Source organism: Tasmannia lanceolata, unplaced genomic scaffold, assembly GCF_043159265.1.
Source record: "Tasmannia lanceolata isolate RefF3 unplaced genomic scaffold, GAP_Taslan_0.1 ptg000007l, whole genome shotgun sequence".
Lineage (NCBI taxonomy): Eukaryota > Viridiplantae > Streptophyta > Magnoliopsida > Canellales > Winteraceae > Tasmannia > Tasmannia lanceolata.
In genome coordinates, this window is record NW_027518684.1 from 29516384 (window position 1) to 29542823 (window position 26440).

Sequence of the window (26440 nt, forward strand, 5' to 3'; positions counted from 1 at the left end):
AACATATCGGAGTTCGTCGGCCTTAAGCAGTCGTCTCCTATCATCATTTTCTCAAAAGCATGATAGTACAGGATATCGGCCGAACTCCCGTTGTCGACAAGGATTTTCTTCAATTCTCAGTTAGCGACGAGCATGGTTAGGACCAGGGCGTCGTCGTGAGGTAGTATCAAGTTGTCGAGATCCGCATCTGAAAAGGAGATTTCATTCTTCATCTTCATCTTTTTGCTGCATGTGTGCACGGCATTGACTCGGCGTGCGTAGGCTTTTCGAGCAGCAGATGATGTGCCTCCGGCTGCCGGCCCGCCCATAATTGTGTTGATGACCCCCTTGGGCTAGGATCGGCGCACCTATGGCTGTGAACTGGATGGCGGGGGAGATTGATTCCGCGCATGGGGCGGCTGTAACCGTCGGGGGCTCTGGCCCTGGAGACTCTTCTCCCTGCGCTCTCTTCTGTGGTCGCCATCTTTGACATACTTTTTCAAGTACCCCCGACCAATCAGCAGCTCGATTTCTTCCTTGAGCTGCCAGCACTCGTCTGTGTCGTGCCCGTGGTCCCTGTGGAACCGACAATACTTTGACTTGTCTCTCTTGTTTCCCTTGGAGATCATTCTGGTCGGCCACCTTACGAATTCTTCTCCTCGGATTGCGGCCAGTATGTGTCTCTGAGAGGTGTTGAGAGGGGTAAAGTTTTCCTCCCTCCTTTGGGGGGACCTCTCTTTTCTGGGGGCCTTATCATCCCTACGCTGCTTAGTAGGGTTCTTTTCTTCGGAGGTTCTCCTCCGGTTTGAGTCTAAGGCCGCTAGAGTCTCCTCCACGGCTATATATTCCTCGGCCCCTGCCATCAGATCCGCCAGTGAGTGTGGGTTTTGGCGAGCAACTGATCGGCTGTAGACACCCCATTTTGACCGGACCCAAGTTCGTGTTGATTGTGCAAAACCCCGTCCAATGAGTGAATGGGTGCCCCAAATTTAACCCCAGCATAGATTATGGTCCCGTCCAGATCCTCACAAAATTTCGTCGAGATCCGAGCTCATTCACTTAGCCAGCAAACCGAAACAATGAGAGTGATGCGAATCCGGAAGGGGGATGGATTAGTCAAGTCGGGGGTTGTCCAAGGAAAAAGGGAGGCATATATATCATTTTTTGTAGAAAAGGAGGTGAATCAGCCCGTTCAAGGCCGAGTCAACTTCGCGCGCCCATCAGTTTTGGTGCGCCCATCAATTGGGGTGTGCCAATATCTGCAGCCTCCAAATGATATATTAAAAAAAAGCAGCGAAAAAAAAAGGAGGAGCTCATTTTCTCATTTTTACAGAAAGAGAGAGAGAAGAGATCTGAGAGAAAAACCCATTTTCCCTTTTCCCGATCGTCTTCTCCAGTGAGATCCGACCGGAATCCGGTCGATCCTTAATCCATCCTATCATTGTTAGCCACTTTTGCCCACCTTCATCACAACAACCATTACTTCTAGTTTCTTTTTCTAAAACTCTAAGATCTAAACCCTACTTCCATTTCTCGAGTTTTCTCTTCCGATCATCCTCATCGGAGCTCCGGGCAAGCTCCAGACGACCATTGCTATCTCAGATCATCTCAGATCTGAGAAGAGAGAAGAAAAAGAGAGAGAGAGAGAGAGAGAGAGAGAGACACACACACACACAGAGAGAGAGAGAGAGAGAGAGAGAGAGAGAGAATCTGGATCTTGTCTCCTTCTTCATCTTCTCCGGTGGCTCTTCCAGTGGCAATCCTACGGAGATCCGGCCCAGCATCGACTCCATTATCAACTAATCTTATTTCTTCTCCTTCAATCTCTTCCCATTTCTTCTCCGATCGATCTCCGATTAACCCACTCCTTCTGGCAATCATCTTCTCCACCTTTTCGCCTCCAACCTCCAACAGATCCATCCCACAACCAATTTTAAGAGGAAGAAGGAGATAGAAGAAGTAGGGTTGGGAATAGAGATTGGAAGAGGTAGAGAGAAGAATAAGAGGATTGGTTTTTAGGGTTTCAATAGAATGAAATTGCAGTAGATCTGAGTTAGAAAAGGGGATTTATGGCTCTCATTTTGGGGAAATTGCAGAGAATAAAAAGAAGAGGAAGGCCGGCAAAAATTAGCTCCGGCCATAACCTGCCGGATCCGATTGTCTTCCCCGGCAATTTTAAATTGTCCCTGCTATAGCTTTGGATTCTTGGGTGGCCGCAAAATGTGAAGAGGATAATCTCGGAATCAGCGATTCTTCACGACATCAGCGAGTCATTCTCCGGCACAATTCCGAGCAATGACTTAGGTAATTCTTCCTTTCTTTGACTTTAATTAGCAAATAGCATGGAGATTACATCTGGTCTAGAATGCATCTGTTCTTTTCTTTGCCCATTATTTTCCCATCATCAGAATATTCATTGAATTTCTAGGAGATTTGAGGAATTATCCATTGGTCTAAAGGGATCTGATGCCAATTTTTTTAGTATGAATTTCTTTAATTTCGTGATTCCTTGATACCAATGGGTGTCTTGATGTTCAGTTGAGGCCTATTTTAGTGCCCTGGGCTAATCTAAGCAATTTGTTGCAAGGGTAATGGAGCTCTATTATTTCGGTGTTCTATGTGGATGAAATTGATGAGCCAAATCAGACTCTAAATGACATTTTGATTATATTTTTCATAGCAGTTTTTTATGCTTATATGGTGGTGTAGCTTCTATATTTTGTAGTCCAGGCTTCTATTAGATGGGAAATTAGTGCTAAAAAGTGTTTCAAGATTTCATTAGGCATGGGTAATCAGTTCACTGAGGTAGTTTTACTTGGTTGTGGCGATTGTGTTTCATGGTTGTTCGGGTTACATAAATGCTCTCACATGTTAAGCGGTTACCATATGATGCTTTATCTCTCTATATATGTTGGAATGGATGGGTTCCATGGTCTATGGTAATCATGTTCTAAAAGTGATAGTTACAAGCGCTTTACCATCCATTATTTGATTGTTAAAGTTTAAAATTTTCACTTAGCCATGTGTTCCGGTTCAATGATTTCTGAATGATTTCCAGCATTTGAATAGCGTTTGTCTGCCCGTATATGTATAAGATGTTATCTAGAGAGAAGTAATTTTTTGCAATGATGGATATATATAGAGAGAGAAGGGTGTTGATTTTCTTTCTTCTTCCGGAGGAATTCTTATATCATTTTTTTTAGAAGGCTTGTTGAATCTTTGGAGTATCTTATTCCTCTTATGGTTGAGAGGGCGATGAAGGCGCTAGCCCAAGCCCATCATTAGGGGACTTGCTCAGTCCAAGTAGCACTCCCCTCTTTTACTTAAAATACTTGCCCAGTCTTTTAGGTGTGTATCCCTTGTACATTAGAAACCCGTTCTTTACAAGGGCGATGAAGGCGCTAGCCCAAGCCCATTATTTTAGGGGACTTGCTCAGTCTTAGTAGAGCTTCCCCTCTTTTATTTAGAAACTTCTCTACTCTTTTAGAAACCTTTAAGTAGTAATTTCTCTTCCTCATTTAAGAGACCATTGTGGTCTTATTAGCGAGTTTCGTGCTATGAGACACACTCTGTCTCATTGAGGTAGTTCTCTTTTGGAGACAAGCTTCATTTTGGACCTACCCTTAGGGAGGTCGCTTTAGTTTGGTAGGGAGTATACCCATAGGAGGCATGCCTTGCCTCATTTATAGAGCCCCTATTTGGAGACAAGCCTTGTCTCATTTAGAGGGTTTCCATTTTTAGAAGGCTTACCCAGCCTTATGTTGGAGCAGCTCCTTTTAGAGAGTCATTGACTCATTCCTTCTTTAAGTTGTAGTATTAGAGAGCCTTTGGCTCATTTGTCTTCTTTAGTGATTATTATTAGAGAGTCTTTGACTCACTCATCTTTTAGTTGGTATTGTTAGAGAGTCTTTGACTCATTTGTTCTTTTAGGAGTGTTATTCGAGAGTCTTTGACTCATTACCTTTGCTTTTGGTAGTGTTTTTAGTTGGGATTTTCTCTTTAGTGTTGTTGTCGTTCTTCTTTGATTAGAGACTAACTCAGTCTTATTAGAGCTTTGCTTGTTTGAGATCTTAGATTCGTTTTCTCTGTTCTTTGGACACTTCTTTACGTGTTGTGGTTCGTCTCTTTGAGACGCTTGTTGTTTGTTCGGGGTTTCCCCTTTTGATTTAGGGCTTTCCCCTAGTTTGTGGTTATGCTTACGTGTTTCCTTGAAGGGTGAAAACATTTAAGAATCCAAAAGCATTGGAATATTTTAAAATCCAAAAACATCAGAAATTCGAAACTCAAAAAACATTTGAAAACTTTAAAAATGTCAAAAACACTTGAAAAATATTAAAAACCTTAAATCTTTTGGGATCGTTAGGTTTTAATTAGGAGAGTTTGTTTCGAACTACGTTGGCTTGATCATCTTCCACGAGGTACGTAGTGCAGCTTGAGATTTATATCCCAAGTCCAGCCAAACTTTTGTAAATAGATTTTTAAATCTTTTTGAATAAGCAACCTTAAAATTTTTTTTTCAAAAGATCTTCCTCTAGAGTTAGGACTTTCTCCTAGATAGAGAGTTTTGGAGTTAGGGGTTTCTTTTGATAGGTTGTTTGTTTGTTTGTTTGTTGTGTGCTTGTTTTAGAGTTAGGGGTCTGTCCTAGAGTTATAGGAGCGCCTCCGTCCGGTCAGTCGGCGATCCACATTGCCGAGTGATGACTAGAGTATGATACGTTAGTCTACCCTTTGTTTTCTTTAGGAAACACAGCCTAGTTACACATAGGTTGTAGGAGCCACCTGCATTAGCTTAAGGCTAATCTGCATTTAGTTAGGGCATATAGAGTGTCCTAAAATCCACAATTCACTGAAATTTAAATAATCATACAAGAAGCTTTAATAACTAATCCGGTCTTTTAGATCGAGTCTAGGATAGAGGTCTATGTGTCTTAGGCATCATAGCTTAGAATAGGCGTGAAGAACTACGTTGCCTTGATTCTCATGGAGGCGGAGATACGTAGGCTTCTTTGGGTGAATACCAGACCATCAGAAGACTCGGGCTAATAATTTAGAGTCTTAGGATTTGTTATGTTGTTATTACATATTTTGATGTGTTTTCTTACTTTCTTGTACTGATCTTATACCTTTAGCTGTAGCTTGCATGTGTTCGTCCATCAAAACTTAGACACCCATTAGGCATGTCACTCATAACCTAGCTATGCTTAGGTGACACATCTTTCATTTTATTTTATGTGTGCTTATTACTTTATCCTCAGGAAATGCATACTTAGGTAGACGACTCCTGAGGATTGTTCCCATTTCACATGATTTTTACCCAAACTTCTTTGAAGTTAATAATAAATGGCATAAGAGACCAACTGCTTGCACTCGGACGAATTGGAGGTGCTCTCAGACCTTCTCCATTCGTAACCAAGCACGAACCCATATATATTTCTGGTTATCCATTGCACAGAGGATTTGATTTTGAGGTTCCATGGCGTATCCATGGATGACGACTCTGAGTTTATTTCAGGTATGTCTCGGTTTCGAGCCTTGGCTCCGGATCGAGACATATCTCTTTCTTTTTATATCGCCACTCGTGCTATGCTATGAGGGTGGCATCCGTTTTGAGAGTTCCTTGGGAGAGCTCTCCATTCACGTGGATGATCCGAAGGGTGTTAGGGACACGTTCCCTCACCTGTATCTCGGATTGGGGTCCACATCGGCGGAAATCGTTGGATTTGGCGCCTGCGAGGAGCTCATTCATGGCGGCTGATGGATCCAAATTCGGCACTTGAATAGCCTCTCTATTGAAACGGCTGACGAATGTTTTCAGAGGTTCATTATCCTCCTGCCGCAAGGCCATCAAGGATGATGTTGTTTTCCTTGGCCTCCGGCTGCTCATAAAATGGCGGACCAGGTCGTCCCCAAAGTCCTCAAAGTTGCTAATGGAGTTCGGCTTGATCCTCGAGTACCAGTCCCGGGCTGCACCGGTTAGTGTGGTCGGGAATGCCCTGTAGAGGAATCCATCGGAGGCGCCGTGGAGGAGTATCACAGTCCTGAACGTCTCCAGGTGGTCCACAGGGTCGGTGGTTCCGTCATATTGTGGAACCGTCGGCATTTTGAACCCTCTGGGTGCTGGTGCGTTCATAACATTATCGGTTAACGGAGGTTTGCTTGAGTACGTCTTCGCAGCGGGCCGGCCTTGATCCTTTGCCAGCTCTTCTATACGGTAGTCTATCTCTTCTATCCTCCGTAGCATTGGATCAGCCCTCTGGTCTGTTCGGGCCAGTGATTTATTTTTCTCTACTGAGGGGCTCGCAGCAGAGCCGGAATGACTTTCCGGACTCCTTCGATGATGCCGGGATCTTTCTTGCGGCGCACGGTCTTCCTTGGCTTGGTGCTTTTGCGCGGAGCGAGATCGTGACCTCCGGTGTGGGCGCTCGACCTTTCCTGTACAGGTCGTGGGGCCTCTAGGGGATGCTAGGGAGGCGCTTGGATCAGATGTTGGTATTGATCGACAAGAGCATTCATCTGTTGAAAGAGAGCTTGCACTTGATCCAGAGTGGGAGTGGGATTGAGGTGTTCCGAATGAGCCGGGCTCTGCTCTGCTGTTGCAGAGGGAGCTACTACCTGCGAGGCGATTCAGTCACTTCGAACCCCGCGAGGTACTAAAGCTCGGGTAGTTCGTGCAGTTGGTACCCGAGCACTCTTCCGCCTTGCCATTTTGTATAGGGGATTTGAATAGCTTTTAGTTCGAGTCCCACGGATGGCGCCAATCTGTTAGGCTTAAAATCGGTAACAGATACGGCAGTGACGTAAGAGCTGAGCTGGAGGACCCGAGGAGCCGAAGTGAAGGAGGTGAGTCCTGCACAAGAGCGCACGAGGTCGGAAGACCAACCCGGAGTCGTTGCTCCGGACGGGCCCTTCGACACTCAAGTCAGTATGAGCAGGAGTGCAGAGCCACAAATTTCAGAGTGGTTGCTTAGAAGTCATTACCCCTTACTTTGAGCCTTGAAAGACCTTTTATAGAGGGACGCCTGGGGTAGTTGGATTACCTACCCCAGGACAGGTGTCGGTCCTTCTGTGGGTTTAGGTTTACCTACTCTCAGGTAATTACCGGATTACCCCTCGACAGGTGTCGAATTCGTGGTGGACCCTTCCGGGGCCACGTGTCGACAACTCATTAGTTGTTTTTTTTTCATCCTCCATCAGTAATGACACAATTAACTTTGCTTAAACACTTTGTAATTAGTCTTTTTTATGGTTGTTTCACTATTCAAAGATGGTATCACAACCCTGTCGGAAAAATGTAAAACAAAAAAAGAGTAGTGACATTATCAATATCTGATAGTGGTGATATTATTATCCTATAAGTATTGTTCCGTTTATTTCTTTATAGAATAACCATGTATGTTAACACAATAGAGCCCTCCACTAGGGTCTATGACACTCAATCGGATTTTGTGGCTAAATCTAAGTCACAACCAAAATAATTTCGGACCTTAGGATATCGATCCAGTGAATAAAGTTCAGATCCGCCCGTCGTGCCTATATCTTGTCAATTAACATTCAAATCCAGTAATGCATTAACATTGAAAGCTCTATATCTGTTTCTTCTCCATTGGTTTGCTCGTAGGTCCTAGTATTTTTGGATCATTTGAGTCCTTAGGTTTTCCCAACTAGTGTGTCTCAACAATAGAGATGTTGGTTTTCATACTTAATTATATCATCTTTCTTTCCATTTAATAAACCGGTAGGGGTTCCCGCCAAACCTCAGCTTACATACCCACAAAAATGTTTCAGTAGGGCACAATTTCATGGCAAAAAAAGGTATAGGTTGTGTTTGGATTATTAGAATCAGGAAAGAATGAGAAAATAACTGAATATAAATTTTAATTCAAAAAATTCTAAGAAAAATTTCATTCTGGCCGCGTAGAATCAGAAAACCACCTTTTGGTGTGGGAAATAGATTCCGACATTTTTACCATCTCTAATTCCGCCCCGATGACTGTTCCACCCCCTTGATTCCATTCCTTTTTTAATTTTAATGCCAGATACAGGTAGAATGGAAATCAGATTCGGATTCTATAGCACTTGATTCCAGCAATCCAAATACAATCATAGGGTGTTACGATTGCATGACGGATTATTTTTGAGTTATTGAGAGATTCGGAAGATTGCCTTTCAAATGAACGGTCCGGATCGTTCGAATGTAGGGCCCACTATGCCTTAGTGGACATGTCTCGATCTGTTTCAATGTGGTCAAGCCGTTCCTGTCTTGGACCATTTTGTAGGTGTCGTTTATGGCGGATCCAAAGATTCAAAACGGACACCCTTAGCTGGACCGATAGATAGTTGACCAGACAAGCTATTTAAGTCTTTACAATGTCTGTTTGTGGGCCAAAAGCTACCCGGTTGTGGCCCATGGGCCTTAAAGTCTTCGATGACTCCAGAGTCAACGCTTTCATTTCGGACTCTCAAAAGAAAAGGACCCATTAATCCATACGTAGTAAAAAGCGTAATTGAAATTGCCGTGTGAAAGGAGTTGTGAGTAGAAGATGAACAGAGCATAAGATATTCAAAGATTCTGAAAAGGACAAAGAGAAGTCGCGTGACATATGAAAGGAAGGGTGAGAAAACGACTAAGAGGGAGGTCTTGTAGGGGCCACTTGTAATTGGAATATTTGGAATGACATATATCTCTTTGTGGTTTCTCAACGCCCTATCTTATACAAAAGGATAACATATGGATAAGATGAGTTTTTTATACGATGAAAGGCAGTATAGTTATAGTCTATTATTTTTCAAAAAGTAGGTACGGACACTACTATAGGATGATCCAAACCGTCCATTAGATGGGCCACATTTAGGTTGTGCCCCAAGAATCATTTTCATAGGTTGATCCTAACCCCATGATCTATACAGGATTAGTATCAAGCCTCTAATGTGCAGTTCCTCTATTGATCGGAGGGTTAGTATCAACCTATGGAAATGACTTTTGGGGCACAACCTATTTAGGTTGTGGCCCATCTAATGGACAGTTTGCATCATCCTATGTGTTGGCCGTATGGTGCTTTTTGAAAAATAATAGACAATAAGGCCATTCATCATATAAAAACACTGCATAAGAGAGCCTTAGGGACATTGCAAAATCTTACAAATATGTGAGGAATGCTAGACTCACAGGAGCCCTTGCAAAATAACAGGGAAAGGGCGCCCTCTTTGGTCAAAACCAATTTAGGATGCGCAGAAAATCACTGTCATAAGTGCCATAAAGCAGTTTTGACCAATGAGGGCGCCCTTTCCTTGTTGTTTTGGTGAGTCTAGCATTCCTCATAGGTTAGATACTATCATAGGAGAAAAAAATTCGGGTGTAGTCTCCAATATATATATATATATATAGATAGAGGAAACTGTTGGTGAGCTTAACCAAACTTATGGTGAGCTAGCTTGCCCAATCACATGGGGGCCCACTTTGTTAGGATGATCCAAACCATTCATTTGAAAGTCCCTTACATAGATGGGGGGTGTACCAAAAATCAGCTCCATAGGATCATCCTAACCCCTCCATTTGTGGAGGACAAAAATGGGGCAGATTTGTGTCTGTCCATTTTTGTCCTCCACAAATGGAGGGGTTAGGATGATCCTATGGAGCTGATTTTTGGTACACCCCCTATCTATGATAAGGCCTTGCAAATGAATGGTTTGGATCACTCCCCAAAATGTGGGACCCATGTGATTGGGCAAGCTAGCTCACCAACAGTTTCCTCATATATATATATATATATATATATATATATATATATATATATATATATATAGAGAGAGAGAGAGAGAGAGAGAGAGAGAGAGAAGTGTTCCTGCACAGCTGCTCAGATAGCTTATCTGAGCAGCTGCTTCAAAAAGTCATGTGGCCCCACATTTTTTGGGTGATCCAAAGCATTCATTTGGAAGGCCCTTCCATGGATAGGGTGTGTACAAAAAATGAGACCTTTAGGATCATCCTAACCCTGTCATTTGTGGAGGGAAAAAATGGTCAGAAACAGTATCTTTTCATTTTCCCCTCTACCTTTGATTGGGTTAGAATGATCCTATAGGGCTGATTTTTGGTACACACCCTATCCATGGAAGGGCCTTCCAAATGAATGCTTTGGATCACCCAAAAAATGTGGGTCACATGAGTTTTTGAAGCAGCTGCTCAAATAAGCTATCTGAGCAGCTGCGCATGAATACTATTCTCATATATATATATATATATATATATATATATATATTAGAAAAGTGTAGCTACACATACTTGTAGCTAACTTAGCTACACCTACGGCTTAAAATACAGTGGGCCCCACATTGTTTGGGTGATCCAAACCATTCCTTTGATGGGCCCTCACATAGATAGGGTGTGCCCAAAAAATCAGCTCCATAAGATCATCCCAACCCTATGATTTGTGGAGGCAAAAATGGATGTGTAAAAACCTTCACAAATCTGTCCATATTTGCCTCCACAGTTTGAAGGCTTGGGATCATCCAATGGAGCTGATTTTTTAGGCATACCCTATCAATGTGAGGGCCTATCAAATGAATGGTTTGGATCACCCAAACAATGTGGGCCCACTATATTTGAAGCCATCAGTGTAGCTAAGTTAACTACACGTATGTGTAGCTTTACTTAACTCTATATAATATATATAGATGATCAGATGTTGGATTAACATCTAGTGTTTTAAAAATATTTGAAATGTATTCGAAATAAATTTTTTTTTTTTTTTATGACTTGGGTGGGCACGCGCATCGGATAAGCTCAGAGAATTCGAACTCTCGTCTCTGGGAAGCATACCCAAGACTTTAAGCCAAAGAGCCAAAACTATACGGGTTTTAAAGTGACAGGTGCAACACGAGGACTTCCCAGGAAGTCACCCATCCTAGCACGGTTCTCGCCCAAGCACGCTTAACTTCGTGGTTCTGATGGGATCTATTGCATTTGTGCTGGTATGATTGCACCTTGTATTCGAAATAATTATTGAAATTGTCCCCTTTATAATTTTATAAAAAGACAAGAGTTCTTTAACATTAGAAATTATATGGTGCCCGCTCAAGCATGATCGTGTAAGGGGTACAATGGACGTCTGCCCTTGATATTTGATCCAACAGCAGCATAGTTTTTAAGAGGTTGTTTTGTTGGATAAAAATCAAGGTGGTGCCTCTTACACGAGCATGCCCCCTCGGGCACCATATAAAATCTCCTTTAATATTTCATTATAAAGTATAAAATAAATAGAAAATGTTCAGGACATCTAAAAGAGACCATTTTATTGCTACAAGTCACATTTACCAGCAGTATATTTATCATTTTATAGAAAGAAAACGGGTCTTTAATAGGAGATTTTATATGGTGTGTGGCGTATATAATCCAATATTTTTCAAAAGGTACTGTACATCCCCGTTCATATGATGATCCAAACCGTTCATTTGTTGGGCAACAACGTAAATTTGCCCCCAAAAGTATTTCCATAGAATGATCCTAACCCTCTGATCTATAGAGGAACTACTCATTATGTAAACCTCTACAGATTGGAGGGTTAGGATCATTCTATGGAAATACTTTTGGAGGCAAAACATATTTACGTTGTGGCCCAACAAATGAACAGTTTGGATCATCCTATGAAGTGGGCCGTATAATACTTGTTTTGAAAAAATATTGGACTGTACAGCCGCACACCATATAAAATTGCCTTTAATAGTTAATAAGAAAAGTATAAAATAAGGGAAATGATAAATGCGCTCCTTTTCATCACTTGGGACACCCAGCTGCATTGTTCAAGTCACTTAATTCCTTCAAATGTGAAGTACATTAGTCCCTTTACAGTCATAGATACACTAGCTTGGTATCCCAAGTAATGGAAAGGAACGCAATTGTCATTTCCCTAGAATAAGGGTGATGATAAATTCACAACCCCTGTAGGATAATTCGCACCCCTTTTAAAGTGATTCGACGTCAAAATTCAAAAAGCGTTAAAAGTCTGCCACAATTCATGTTATAAGAGGTGCGAATTATCTTATTGGCGGTGCAGATTTAGCACCTCCTCCTTAAAATAAAATGAAAATGCTAAGGTCATCTAAAAGAGCCCTCTTAATGCTACCATATCTATCTATCTATATCTATAAAGCTGAATGTTGTATCTATAAAACTGAATGTGGTAAGCTGGGGTGTCATCACATGTCACCCCCACGTGGCACTCCGAAATTTAAAAACGCTTTCATTCCTTTATTTAAAAAATGTCTTTTTTTTAAGGATAATACCTCAAGGAATTTCAAAAGTTACTCTTTCCAAATTACATGGCACGTTTCCTAATGCCTTAATCAATAAATTATCGATATTGTGTCGCCACGTGGCACCCCAAGATTTAAAAGCGCTTGCATTTCCTTATTTAAAAAATGTCTTATTTTAAGGATAATACCGCAAGGAATTCAGAAAAGTTACTATTTCCAAATTATATGACACAATTCCTAATGCCTTAATCAAATACTTTTTATATTCTTAAGCAAGAGTCAAAACCCAAACGACACTTCTCATTCTCTCTATCTCAACGGATACGCCCCGTGCATCACACGGGAGTGCAACTAGTTTAGCCGATAAGGGAATATTAATCACTTTATAAAAAGACAATGCTTTTCTTGTCAACGAATTTAATACGTGGTGCAATAGTGAGGTGTTGTCGGCCCTTTGTGTCTCAAACCAAGGTAGGCGTGTCTTCCTAGCCATTCTCTTTTCCTATCACCTTACAAAGAAAACCCATGCTTTTACTTGGTGTAGTTCGTCTTGTATTCCTTGTCTCAACAACCTTGAGAGTTGTGACTATGATATATGAGATTTGCTAGGCAATTTTGCGGAAAGCCATTTATCAGCACACTTTTACCGGAGATTATAGCCTCACTGGCTAACTTTTTAGTTGATTTTGTCTTATTCATCCAATTAATCTGAGGTGGTTGTTCTCTCCAGCAAAAGTGAGTCGTAAAATGGCTTTCTGCGAAATTGCCTATCAAATCCCCACATATATTATTGAAGAGTATTTTCCTAATGCATTCTTGTTTAGGATTTTAAAATAGTAGGCTCTTTACAATTTAATAGAAGGTTCATGGGAACTTCCTCAAAACTGATATTTTGTTTTCTAGGCTACCTTTTGAAGAACGCTGCATATTATTTAGAATTTTCCTTATCTCGTACAGGAGGCATCTATCTTCTTACCTTACGTCATAGAATGCCACATTTCCATCCCCTCATTAAGGGCGATGGTATTTCCACCCCCTCATTAAGGGCGATGATATTTTCACCCCCCACCCCCGCATTACTTATGCGCCCCCTTATAACTTGATTTGACGTCTAAACGCGTTAAAGTTGCCCACTTTTCACGTCAAATCACGTTATAAGAAGAGTGTGCGCCTAATGCAGGGAGTGAAAATATCATATCCCTCATTAAATGTATTTGTTTACAAATAGATGAATGAACTTGCATATACCACAACACGGTGTGTAGTTGTGTACCATTCCTCTGCCCGTCAGTAATCTGTGAAAATGGTTATACACCGAACTTGTAAATATCATCTCTCACTACCTAAAACGAACAATCTCTCACGCAAATGAATGAGAAAGTCACGGGATTACAAAAGATTATCACGGGATATAAAATTTATGGGTTTTGTTAACGAGTGCCATAGGCCACTCGTTAAGGTGCAGTGGGAAAGGAATTTTCCAATCAATTTTCATATCGTTTGAGAATTTTACAAGTATTTTTGAGTCATTTTTATCAAAAACATGTGTAAAATTCCTTTCCCAATGCACCTTAACGAGTGCCCTTAACAAAACCCAAAATTTATTCATGGTTTTCTCAACAGCTTTGGAACACACAATCTTCTTTTTAACTCATAAATCTCTCATCTCCTCCTCTTAATCTATAGCAAACTGACAGATATAAAGAAGAATGTCTTCAGATGGATAATGCATGCACTCCCTCGGTTTGATATTGACACTCATCGTCATTTTAAATTTCTAAAATTGGTTGTTTGGGAACAATGATCTTTAAAACGTTTGCGGGCCCAATGGAATGATAATGAAGCGAATTCATCTTGTCTTTTCTATTTGAATTGTCTCTAAGTGCTTTTCCCAAACTGTACAAGCTCCTTACAAAGCATACGTTTTCACGATGTATATAATGATATCTAGACGCAAAAAAAGCAATTCGAATTGTTGATTCATCGCCAGAGGAATTGTGTTAACCTTTTTTTTTTTTTTACAGTTAAATAAAAAGATGACGTCAATTCACATGATTATCAAAACTGTTGGGACCCTGGGTAGAACTCACCCTTTAAAAGCTAGGAGGGTGGCCATTCCCTTATAAGTACATCCACATCCATTCACTATTCCGATGTGGGATCTTTAGCTTTAGCGTGGAATCCCAACAAAAACATGGCAGTGCCAATATCATTACCATTGATTAATTGTCTATAGTTTGGTAATTTATAGGTAATATATCCAGAATTAATGTATCATTATTGTGTCAAAAGTTAATAAACAATTGAATTGGCAGTGATTTAAGATCTATTTTCCGGCAGTAGCAGACCACCTTTGGCCGTTTGAACTTTCCATATTAGTCCGGCCAAGGGTTTTTAGTGGGAGTTGGTTGCATTCAATATGAAAAGAGAGCTCCATTTCTAAGTCAAATTTGGCATGACAATTGGAGCTCCCTCTTTTTGACTTCTAGTGCACTTGTCATGAAGCTGAAATCCTTGTGATTAGCAAAAGGACAATTCGTTTTGCCAAACTATTTGAAGGTCACAGCGTGTACAACAGTCCAAACCTCTCTCTGTTTCTCTCTCACACACACACCACGTTGTTGGGCCTAACAAATAATTTGTTGAAATCTTTGAACAAGGTAGGCCCCACCCATATTTTTCAAAATGAAGCATACGGCCCACACCATAGGATGATCCAAACCGTCCATTTGATGGGCCGGCCACAACGTAAATAGGTTGCGCCCCAAAATCTCATTTCCACAGGATGATTGTAGCCCTCCAATCTAACGTGAAACTGCATATTACGGAAACCTTATAGACCGGAGAGTTGCGATCATCATATGGAAATGATTTTGGGGGCACAACCTATTTACATTGCGGCCCATCAAATGGAAGGTTTGGATCATCCTATGGTGTGGACCGTATGCTTCATTTTGAAAATTATGTGTGAGGCCTACAGTTGGGCCTTAATGTTCTCTTTAGATCGGAGGGCTACGATCGTCCTGTGGAAATTATTTTTTAGGACAAAACTTATTTATGATGTGGCCCGTCAAAAGGACTGTTTGGATCATCCTATGGCGTGGGCCGAACAATTCATTTTGAAAAACAAAGGGGGCCTACCTTGCTCAAAGATTTAAACAAATTAATTGTTGGCCGTTCATGTCGGGGAGAGAGAGAGAGAGAGAGAGAGACCGGTTTGGAATGTGGTAAGGGATGCAATATCACTGCTCTATTTAAATCATGATATATAGTTAGGCAGTAAATATGACAAATAAACCTATAAAATGTCCCTCTTTTTCTTTTTTTTATTGATAGATTATTAAAGAGAAAATGACCAAAAAAAAGGCCTTTATTATGATAATGACGTGTCCAGAGGGGAGATTTGAAAATGACTAATATTGAGTGACTTTGACGAGAATACCCTTCCTTACATACGTTTTTCTTCTCTCTCCCTCTCCCCCTCTCTCTCTCCCTCTCTCTCCCCTATCAAATCAACAGAACTATGATGATTACTTTCAGCTGTTGAAAATTACAAATTCAGAAAAGCAAAGCACTTTACCCACCCACCTCTCTCTCCCTCTCCGGCGGTCTTCTCCGGCGGTCTTCTCCGGCGGTCTTCTCGGCGGTCTTCTCTACCTCTCTCGCCGGTCCTCTCTCTCCCCGCCACCGGCACAAAAGAGGCTGGTACCCCTCTGACTGTGAGTTTATTTTTTTGAGATGGGTTTTTTTTTTTCGGAAATGGCCTCACCGTGACTTTCTCCTTCTCTTTTGTCAAAGATCAATAGGTAAAACCCAATAGAGTTTTGGAAAAAATGGTTTAAATCAATATTTGTGAAAAATCGTTTTTTAAAAACCCTTAATATATTTTCTCATTTTTCAAAGATCAATGGTTTAAGAGATGGTTTAAAGCAATAGTTTGTCAGAAGTATATTTTGAAACCCATAATCTGCATGGTTTAAACCACAATTTTGTAGAAAATCAATTGGAAAATTCGTAATTTCTGCAAAATCAATGGTTTAAACCTACAGTTTGTAAAAAGTTGAGATATCATTGGTTTAAACACCTAATATTTTACAACTCAGTTGAGAAAACAGCTAATTTTTGAAATAATTTGTCACAGATTATTTGAACAATCAATTGTTTAAACCAATAATGTGTGAGATATCATTGGTTTAAACCACTAATATTTTATAACACAGTTGAGAAAACCTCTAATTTTTCAAATATCAATGGTTTAAATCAATAATTTCTCACAGATTATTGCTTTACAACCCTAAAGTTTGAACAATCAATTGTTTAAACCAATAATGTGTGGGATATCATTGGTTTAAACCACTAATATTTTATAACACAGTTGAGAAAACCTCTAAATTTTCAAATATCAATGGTTTAAATCAATAATTTCTCACAGATTGTTGGTTTACAACCCTAAAATTTGAACAATCAATTGTTTAAACCAATAATGTGTGAGATATCATTCGTTTAAACCATTAATATTTTATAACTCAGTTGAGAAAACCTCTAAATTTTCAAATATCAATGGTTTAAATCAATAATTTCTCACAGATTATTGGTTTACAACCCTAAAGTTTGAACAATCAATTGTTTAAACCAATAATGTGTGGGATATCATTGGTTTACACGCCTAATAATTTAGAACTCAGTTGAGAAAACCCCTCATTTTTCAAATATGAATGGTTTAAATCAATAATTCCTCACACATTATTTGTTTACACCCCATTCCATTGCTTCCTTTGTAGGGGCATAAACCACCATTCGACTGGTTCACTCCAAAGTATCATTCTATTGCATTGCACCAATACTAACCTCCCTTCCATGAAAAGGTATGTAGTTCCCTTTCCATTCTCCTCTATTTCCATTTTTAGCACATTTAAATTGCATTAAACAACTTCTAATAAGTGTTTAATTTTGTCTTTACAGGAGAGAGGAACGAAGGGCTTCTTTTGTCTTACACATCGACGGCACTCTAAAGGATGTGCTATCATTTGAATACGTGGGCGGCAAGATGTTGCCTCTTATTGTTGGTCGGAGAGCAAAATATAGAGATTTTGAGAATCTAATTCATAGGAAAATTGGGACCAATAGAAGTGACGTTTCTCTATTTATAAAGTGTCGATATGTTTTCGACTCATCTCATATCATCTTATATGATATTCGAGATGACAACGACCTTGATCTAGTAATGATGCTCTTTGATAGTACGGTCATTAACACTGTGAGCCTATATGTAACTAAAGAGTTCAGATTCGGAGGGAACAATTCTCCGGAGCCTACGATTCCTTCCTCATTTGCAGAGGCTTCGAGGCCGAATATTAGTACTGTCCCCGTGGTTTCTGCATCACCGATTGTAACGGCCGTTGGTCGAAAAGAGAAAAGAACGCTTGGCGGTATTCATACCATACATCGGTAAATTATAGTATTGAACGTTGGGTGCGATTAATATTCATTCCTTTCATTGGATCATCAATTACTTTAACTTTAATTGGCTACCGATCTGCAGGTATGAAGTGGACTTGAATCAGGATTTTGAAGATCCCACTTTGAATGAGACCGGCGCGATTGAGACCGACTTTGAGAAAAGCCAACCAGGCATAAACGATTGGGACTTCTGTAGGGATTTTGGAGGTGATATTCATGATATTGATTTGGTTCGACCGAACGATGGCAGTAATGACGACGATGAAGAGGACTTCGGTTATGATGAAGACGACTTCGGTTATGATGAAGAGGAATTCCGTTATGATGAAGAGGACTTCGGTCACGATGATGAATTGGGTCATGAGGAGGAGGATGAACCTAGTAATTATGTAGGCGATGCTTTGGGAAATACCAATATAAGGCAGCCGATGGAAGCGGATGAAATGGTTGTAGGGGGTGATGAAGTAAATGTGATCGTGGGACCTGAGGATTTCACGGTCGGGGCAATCTTCCCAAATCTTAAAGTCTTTCAGAAGAAAGTCACAGAGTACGCAATCCGGCATCGGTTTGTGTTTGTCCCACAAGAGACAAATCCCACAAAGTACGGCGTTAGATGCAAGGATCGTACATGCCCATGGCGTATCACAGGGACCACTTATACATATTATGTTAAGGTAAAAACATTTATCCCTCAGCACACATGCTCAAGCACAATGAAAGGGAACGATCATCCCATGGCCACAGCAAAGTGGGCTGCTGAGTGCTCTCTAGCCTTATTCGAAAGCCCAGAAGATGTTAGGGCTCCTATGATAAGACGGTACATCAAGGCCCACTGGAGTATAACAATGTCGTATCGAAAAGCCCACATGGCAAAGATGATCATACAGGAAATTATGTGTGGGAATGCCGAAGCGTCATATCGCATCCTGCCTGCATATGCTGATGAGTTGGTAAGAAGGAATCCTGGCACAGTAGTGCAGTTGTGCCGAACTCGAGACCTGCGGCCAAGAGGGGATGATACATTTGGGCGTTTCTTTTGGTCATTTGGCCCTAGCATTAGTGCGTTCAATCGAACAGTTAGGCCCCTCGCCCTAATTGATGGGACCCATCTGCGGGGGAAGTACATGGGGACTCTACTAGCCGCAACTGCGATAGATGGCAACAATGGGTTATTCCCGCTGGCACTTGCAGTAGTCGAGGCCGAGACGTATGAAAGCTGGGTATGGTTTTTGCATTTGTTCCGTCAGAATTTCATTTCGGCAGGACGAGATGTCATCACGATTGGGTCTGACCGGATGAAGGGGTTGCCTAGAGCCGTAGCGGAAGCTCTCCCAGGGTCGTACCATTTCTATTGCATCCACCACCTCAGTGCCAACTTCCATGGAAAATTTAAGAGTGAAGATCTGCGGAAACTTTTTATGAATGCTGCATATTCCCTAAGGGAGGGTGTTTTTAAGGATGCGATGGAGAGTATTAAAACCATGAGTAAAAGTGCAGAGAAATGGATATCGGAGATTCCTAAACAAAATTGGGCCAGCTCTTATTTTGAAGGTTGTAGATATAACGTGCTGACAACTAACGCGGCTGAGAGCTTCAATGCACTTTTAAAGGGCGCAAGGGAGCTGCCTATTGCAGCACTTGTGGAACAGACAAGATGGAAACTATCTGACTTCTTTCAGTACCGTCAGAAGGCAGGTACGAAGTGGACGACTCGTTTGACCCCAAACGCGGAAGACTGGTTGGCCGAACAATGTATTCTAGCAGGTGCTTATATGGCGCACCAGTGTGGTTGGACCGTATATGAGGTGAAGTCCAAGTACCACGTTGATGAGGTGGACTTAGAAAAGAAAACATGTACGTGTCGTTTGTTTCAAACGATGGGAATGCCGTGCTCCCATGCAATAGCAGCCATGGGACTGGACCAACGAGACCCATACAGTTACTGCGGGGAATGGTATCATGCCGATACGTATCGGAGGACTTACGATGGAGCAATTTATCCCACGTTAGACCGATCGCAATGGCCGGAGTGTACCCATCCTTTGCCGTTGGTATTGCCGCCAAAATCAAGACGACAGCCAGGCCGACCGAAAAAAGTGAGAACGGAGAGAGGGATGCAAAGAGGAGTGCACCATAAGTGCGGTATTTGCCGTCAACTTGGACATAATAAGAGATCGTGCAAGAATCCGCCCATCGTAACTCCTCAACCAAACGTGGTCACAATCGGGCCTTCCGCAGCAATGGAAAATTGGTATGTAATTTTTGAACTTCTGTTTACTCTTATATTATGATCCTCAATACAATCCGTGCCCCATCTTGAAACTATTCTACTAAATTTGATTGCAGGCCCGTCCTATCCCGCCCGCCTCCGTTCTTTTAAGTAGGATTCTTTTGTTCTATTTTTCGGATCATTTGAATTGAAGGGACTTGGATTTCGTTGATAGAAACTGTTTGGAGGGTCGTCATCTAATGCTTTATCGAAAACTTCTGGTCTAAGGACCAATGAAGCACTGCGCAATTCAGAAGTTTGGATTCATCTGAAGATTATGAAGTTATATGGGAATGGCCTAGAATTATGTGTAGTCTATTTTTGAGAAATTTTACTGTTTGATACCCTATAATGTACAGCCTTCAATTTGTACGTACAAAATGGTTGATTAATGAAGTTTGCAACACAGGTTTAATTTTAGATGCTACTTTCATGCCATTTGCAGATGGGGGCAATTATGAATGCAAGTTTTGTTCTGCCTAAAATGGGTATCCTTGATCAAGCACACTCACTGTCAAAAAGTATAAAGCTATATAAAGCTCCAAAAATATCCAACCATCATATAGCAGCTGTAGAAATATAAAGCTCCAAAAATATCCAACCATCATATAGCAGCTGTAGAAATATAAAGCTAATACAGCCCAAAACATCCAGAAAGAGACTCACAATATAGCAAAGGAGTCGGACCAAAAAAATTGAGCCATCAGCAAATAACTGCATCCATCTACTGGTCTGGAGGAGGTGGTGGCGGATAAGAAGAGGAATTGCCCGGGTGCTTACTCGACGGACCACCGGTGAGGTACTGATAAAGGGTAGAGAACTGGGCGTCAACGTGAGTCGAGAGCGATTGGAAACGCGTAGACATCTCTGTGTCAACATGGGTAGTGAGCCGCTCAAACTGTGTGGTCATAGATCGCTCAAGGGCCTCCTGCATGGCTGCGAAACCCTGAGACAAATCCGAAGAGGCATAGGGCGCCGCAGGGGCCTCAGTGTCCGGAGCGTCCTCGTCTTCTTCTTCATCAGGGTCTACGGCAACTTCTTCATCAGGGTCAACGGCAACTTCTTGATTCGCAAGTGCCATGCGCCGGAAGGTCCGATCATCAAAAGGAGCGGTGGGAGTGTCGGTTGCCTCACTCTCCAGAGTGATACCGAAGTGGCGAAATACACAGGTAAGGAGCATGCCATACGGCAATGAGGCGCGATGTCGAGAAAGAGTCTGGAACATGAAGCGAAAGATGATGTATGGTAGACAAAGCCGGCGACCCTCAAGGATGCAATATATGATGTATGCCTCAAGGGGTCGGATGGCATCGGTCATGCCACCGCGTGGGGTGAAGTTGTTGAACATGAAGTTATGAAGCATTTTGGCCACGGGTATGAGGTGAGAAGTTTGCACAAGCATGTTGGGCCGATAGTGCTTCGTAATTCGGCCAAACACAGTGTCGTGATCAAGATCTGGGAGGGAATGGATTCCATTGCTTGGCCAAAAGTAATGGTCAAAGCCGTCGGAACTAATTGCGAGAATCTCAGCAAGTTGATGAATATTGAGTTTGATGGGGGTGTTCTTGACACGAGATTCAATTCCGAAGTAAGAGGGAGTGATAGTGAGATTGGTATAGAAAAGACGAACTAACCGAGGGTAGACAAGCTCGTTGAGATGAAGAAATTGGGTCCACCCAACGGCATCAAATCGCGCTTGAAGGTCGAAATGGTGGAGAACGTCGGGCTCAATGAATCGGCCGGTGAGGATGCCCCGATTAGCCAGTTTTGGCCATGTCTTCTTGGCTTGGGCGGAGGAGAAGTATGAATCGGAAATAAACTCAGTTTCCCGAAGCGGAGCTTTAGCCTTGGCTCTCTTTCTTGATGGTCCTTCATCGTCTCGGCCGCCGGAGGAACGGCCAAACTTAGGATTTTTCGTTCTAGGCATGGTTGGAAAATTAGGGTTTGAAGAGAAGGAAAGAAAAGAGAGAAAAAGAGGGATTTGAAGCCCTAAATGGAAGAATATGACGAAAGAAGGGGGGAGAAGGAAGAAAAACGGGTTGCATGTAGGATGGAGAGGAGAGATTGGGGAAAAGAAGAGGAAGGGACACCTAAAAGATGGAAAAATGAGAGAAAGAGGAAAGGGTTTCAAGAAAAATGGTGTGGGTAGGGTTTAGGAGAGGAATGTAGGGTTTCGTAAGGAAGAAGAGGATCGAGGATGGAGGGAGTATGGATGGTGGATTTAGGGGAAAAAAAATAAAAAACAAAATGAGATGGAGGAGAAAAAGGGAGAAACAAAAATGAGAAAAACGAGTCGGTCCACTCTTTATGCGCGCCTGTTCCGAAACTCGGAATTCCGAAAAAAACATGCGGAATTCCGCGACATTTTTTTCTCATTTCGGCTAGTGCGGAATTCCGAGAAAAATAGAGCGGAATTCCGCAGTACGCAACTCGAATGTCGACGTTTGGGATATGGGTACTGCGGAATTCCGAGAAATAATTCGGAATTCCGAAGTCGGAATTCCGAATCATTTTTCGGAATTCCGCAGTAAGGTTCCGACGAATTTTTTTTTGGCCACGGAATTCTGGGATCAAAACTGATTATTGGTCACAAATTTATTACCGACTGAAGTAATCAACTTTCGGCTTACATTGGATCTCAAAATCTAAAACAAATTTATAGAGTAAAAACCATCATCCATGTATTTGATAAGATCCACATATAGAACAACAGAGATGACATGTTTTCGTGTTGGAATGTGTACCACTTACATATCCGTGTACAGCCTATCTTATTTACAACAGCATTTTCTGCTGGTTGGTAGAAAAAGACAAACCAAATACAATGTTGATATCAAAAACGATTTCGAATTCTTCCGAGCCTTTACCCACATATAAACATTACAAGGATATTTTTTCTTACAAACCTACATTTCAAATGGAATTCAACCTCGCCAAGCCTGCCTGTTCATGAACTCCTACAAGTTCAGAACCGTGCCACACCGGCCTTCTAAGAAATCCTCAAACAATTGTCGTCTCATCAGCGCTATATCTGCCTGACTGAACTCAGGCGGAACGTCACGTGCAAGGCAGTCCATCTCCTTAAGCACAAACAGCCCGCAATCATTGCTGCAAAACAACAACACATCATCGACCACGCTCTTCCACAATAAATTTAAACTTCCAAACTGATTTTAAGTGAACTTTATTACCTGTTGAGTTGTAAGGGCCTCTTCTCGACTTCCACCACTCTAAACTTGCTTACATCGAAGTCCCACATACTTATGTATAGCCGTTCAAGGTATCGTATCTATAAAACAATCCATACAAGCTAAGGATTTTATATACATTGAAATATAACGAAGGAAAGTGGGACGCGAACTCACCAATGGTAGAACATCTCTATAGTAGATCTGGTCTCGCAAGGAGTTGAAGATGTAGAACTTCTCATCCACCATATCGAGGACCAGGAGAATCCAATGGTTAGGGACATGCAGCGGGAATAAGACTCTTTTTAGGGTATCCGGCGGGTAGTCGTTTAATCGTTTCACATACTTCATAAGACTATCTCCGCCAGTGTACTCTTTGTTAGTTAGACAATCCTAAAAACATAATACAAGAGAAGTTAATGGAGTGACGAAAACAAATTCAAACCTTGTGAACAACCACCTCTAAAAAATAACTTGTGATTGGGAATGAAAAACTATCTATTCTTACAAAGAGGAAGGTACTAATGGCCACACAGGCTCTTTCTGCAGGCTTTCTTTTATTTTCGTCCCGAACGTTTAGATATTCGGCGTATACATTCATAATCTACATAAAATAACATATAGAGATTTGAGACAAATATCGATGGTGAAAGAATTCAGCTTTAGCATAAATAACCAAATTATTTACCGGAGAACTTAACCACTCATTGGGGTTGTTAAGGATAACCAAGTCCTCAGCACACAGGAAGTCGTCGTTGACCTGTATAACTCGTTCGCTGCAAAACACCTGATAGTTTAGGATTTACAAAGGCTAGATAGTTTAGGATTTACAAATGATAGTTTTGGAAAAGGGCTTAAATCCAATTTACCTTGGGGGAAGCGCAAGAAGCTTTGGGAGCAACCGATGGCATTGCGGGTCTGCCACCAGCAATGCTTTATCATTGACCTTCTTAGTCCCGAAAGCCATATACGGCGTAGTAGTATGTTTAGAGGGTTTAGTTTTCCTCAAACGCAGCCTCACTCCTCTCTCAATACTCCAAATCACTTTTGCCACAGGTTTCAGTGGACTGTCGGGGATGGAAATGACATTCCGTTTTATTTCCTCCTCCAACGAATCGTGGCTGGGGATGACTACCACCCCTCCGTCATCCCGTCCCATCATCTCCCCCTTTCCTTCATCCTGCGATTCGGCCACCCCTCCGTCATCCCCTTCCATCATCTCCCCCTTTCCTTCATCCTGTGATTCGGCCTCCATTCCACCCGAGGCAATGATCCTCTTAAGCTCGGCTATTTCATTTTCATGTCGTACTGACCTCCTTTCAAGGTCTCTAACCCTCTCCACTAACAAATCAAAATCAGCCTTGCTTATAGACACATGGTCTTCCTTCACTTCCCTATCAACATGTCTTTTTCTCCCTGTCCTCCCCTTAAAAGGTATGCTCCTCTGAAAAGTGGAAATGGAAAATTATTAACATATCACTCAGAGAATGTACTATATAGTAATTGAATATAGACTTAAAATTCAGTACCTTACGTAACATATCACTCAGAGACGCTATCGTTTCTTCCTCTAAAATCCGAATGTCTTGGAGGCATTCCTCAACTGTTGGGGCGGTCGCAGAAGCTTCTTTCTTATAAATGTATCAACAATACAGAAAATTTAGATAACTTGAATATAACGACCCTATGCAAGAAAGAGAGTCATTTTCGTTACCTCTCCCATCACAGTATCAGCCTCATCTGCCGTGAAAGATAGCAGGCCCTCTTCTCGAGGAAGAGGTAGTAGGCACCTCACAACCTGAAATCAAATAGTTAATCTCGGTTACAAGAAGTGAGTACTAGGGGAGTACAGACGCTCTAGGTCTTACCTGGGTCTTCTTTAGCCTCCCATCACGGATCTGTCTGATAAAGGCTGCATGGTCAGTCCGCCTTGTATCGATCCCTGTGATCCACTTTAATAGGCGTGGATGTGCATCTGGTGCTGAAGGTGCCCACAAGGTAGTATGCTCAAAGAGCCACACCTGGAATGAAGACAGACAGTCAACCTTTAGAGAAGAAAAAACCAAACTTACAAAAGAGTAATCATGTATATAATATATGTACTCTTCACCTGTAGCACAATAGCGCATCCGGTGATATATCCTGTCTTCCCGTTTTTCGAATATGAATCCAATGAGTCTACCAGGAAGTCGTACACAGGGTATGCCCAAGCAATTCTTCCCACGGCCTCTGCTCCTAAGTAAGGGAAGAGGCAGGATTTTGTCCTGTGATCCACAGGGTCAGCTCGGGCAAAAAGAACACAGCAGCACAGAAGCAGTAACAAATGTCTCACTGTTGCGTGGACGGATGCAATCTCATCCGATCTCGACTCCGCCCTTATAACATCTGCAATCTCACTAAATCTCGCCCAAGCACCGGAAAACCTCCAACCTTCGACCTCCTCTGTCGAATCCCAGTCTATTCGTATTCTATCTCCTACCAAGCTTAGGCCCAATGCCAATGCTAAATCCCTTACCTCAAAGGGGAGTAATATGCCACCTATTTGAAATGCCCTTGACTCGGGTATCCAACATCGCACGAGGACGGTCAAAATTGCCTTGTGCAATTTCAGACCTTCCAAATTAAGCAAGGCCCCAAATGGGCCGCGCTCTAGCATATCGGTATGTGCTTTCCTCAAGTCAAGGGACCTGAAGAATTCGTCAAACTTAGAGGGGCAGCATCTCGACGTAGCATAAGACGCCTGCAAAACAAACCATTATTAGATATATACAACATTTTAAAAAATACAAGGCCTAAAAGAATAACGGAGGCATTACCATGGTTTGATGAGATGATCACTAGGGGGAAAAGATGGAATCAAATCCACTAAATCAGATTTCGACCTGTTGAAACAGAATGTGGTGAAAAAAAGTTAACAACTGCTTTAAACCAACTGATTTCTCAAATATTAAGGGGTTTAAACCAACCTTTAGGGCTTTAAACCATAGATTTAGTAAAACATTAGGGGTTTAAACCAACCTTTAGGGCTTTAAACCATAGATTTAGTAATACATTAGGGGTTTAAACCAACCTTTAGGACTTTAAACCATAGATTTAGTAACACATTAGGGGTTTAAACCATAGATTTAGTAACACATTAGGGGTTTAAACCAACCTTTAGGGCTTTAAACCATAGATTTAGTACAAAATTAGGGATTTAAACCAACCTTTAGGGCTTTAAAAAATAGATTTAGTAAACAATTAGGGGTTTAAACCAACCTATAAGACTTTAAACAATAAATTTAGTAAAATATTA

The 26440-nt window shown here is 41.6% G+C and overlaps 1 protein-coding gene and 1 pseudogene across 1 annotated transcript; both read right to left on the reverse strand.

Moving 5' to 3' along the window:
• Nucleotides 1-10842: 10842 nt before the first annotated feature.
• On the reverse strand, nt 10843-10961 carry LOC143882389 (5S ribosomal RNA; annotated as a pseudogene).
• An 11633-nt stretch (nt 10962-22594) lies between these two features.
• On the reverse strand, nt 22595-26029 carry LOC143881210 (uncharacterized). Its single transcript, XM_077384206.1, has 11 exons — nt 25962-26029; nt 25256-25885; nt 25014-25166; nt 24860-24943; nt 24675-24776; nt 24015-24589; nt 23834-23921; nt 23654-23749; nt 23323-23538; nt 23149-23246; nt 22595-23065 (listed from the first exon to the last, which is right to left on the reverse strand). Exons 1-11 carry the CDS (start codon nt 25962-25964, stop codon nt 22915-22917), a joined length of 2196 nt encoding a protein of 731 aa, XP_077240321.1. The 5' UTR covers nt 25965-26029; the 3' UTR covers nt 22595-22914.
• Between the last annotated feature and the right edge of the window lie 411 nt (nt 26030-26440).

Bases quoted from the DNA above. Each gene is read 5' to 3' on its own strand.
- LOC143881210 (XM_077384206.1), bottom strand. The intron at 25,167-25,255 runs GTGAAGAGTACA...TCTTCATTCCAG, and splicing joins GATGCGCTATTGTGCTACAG to GTGTGGCTCTTTGAGCATAC. The intron at 23,066-23,148 runs GTAATAAAGTTC...GTTGTTTTGCAG, and splicing joins AGGCCCTTACAACTCAACAG to CAATGATTGCGGGCTGTTTG.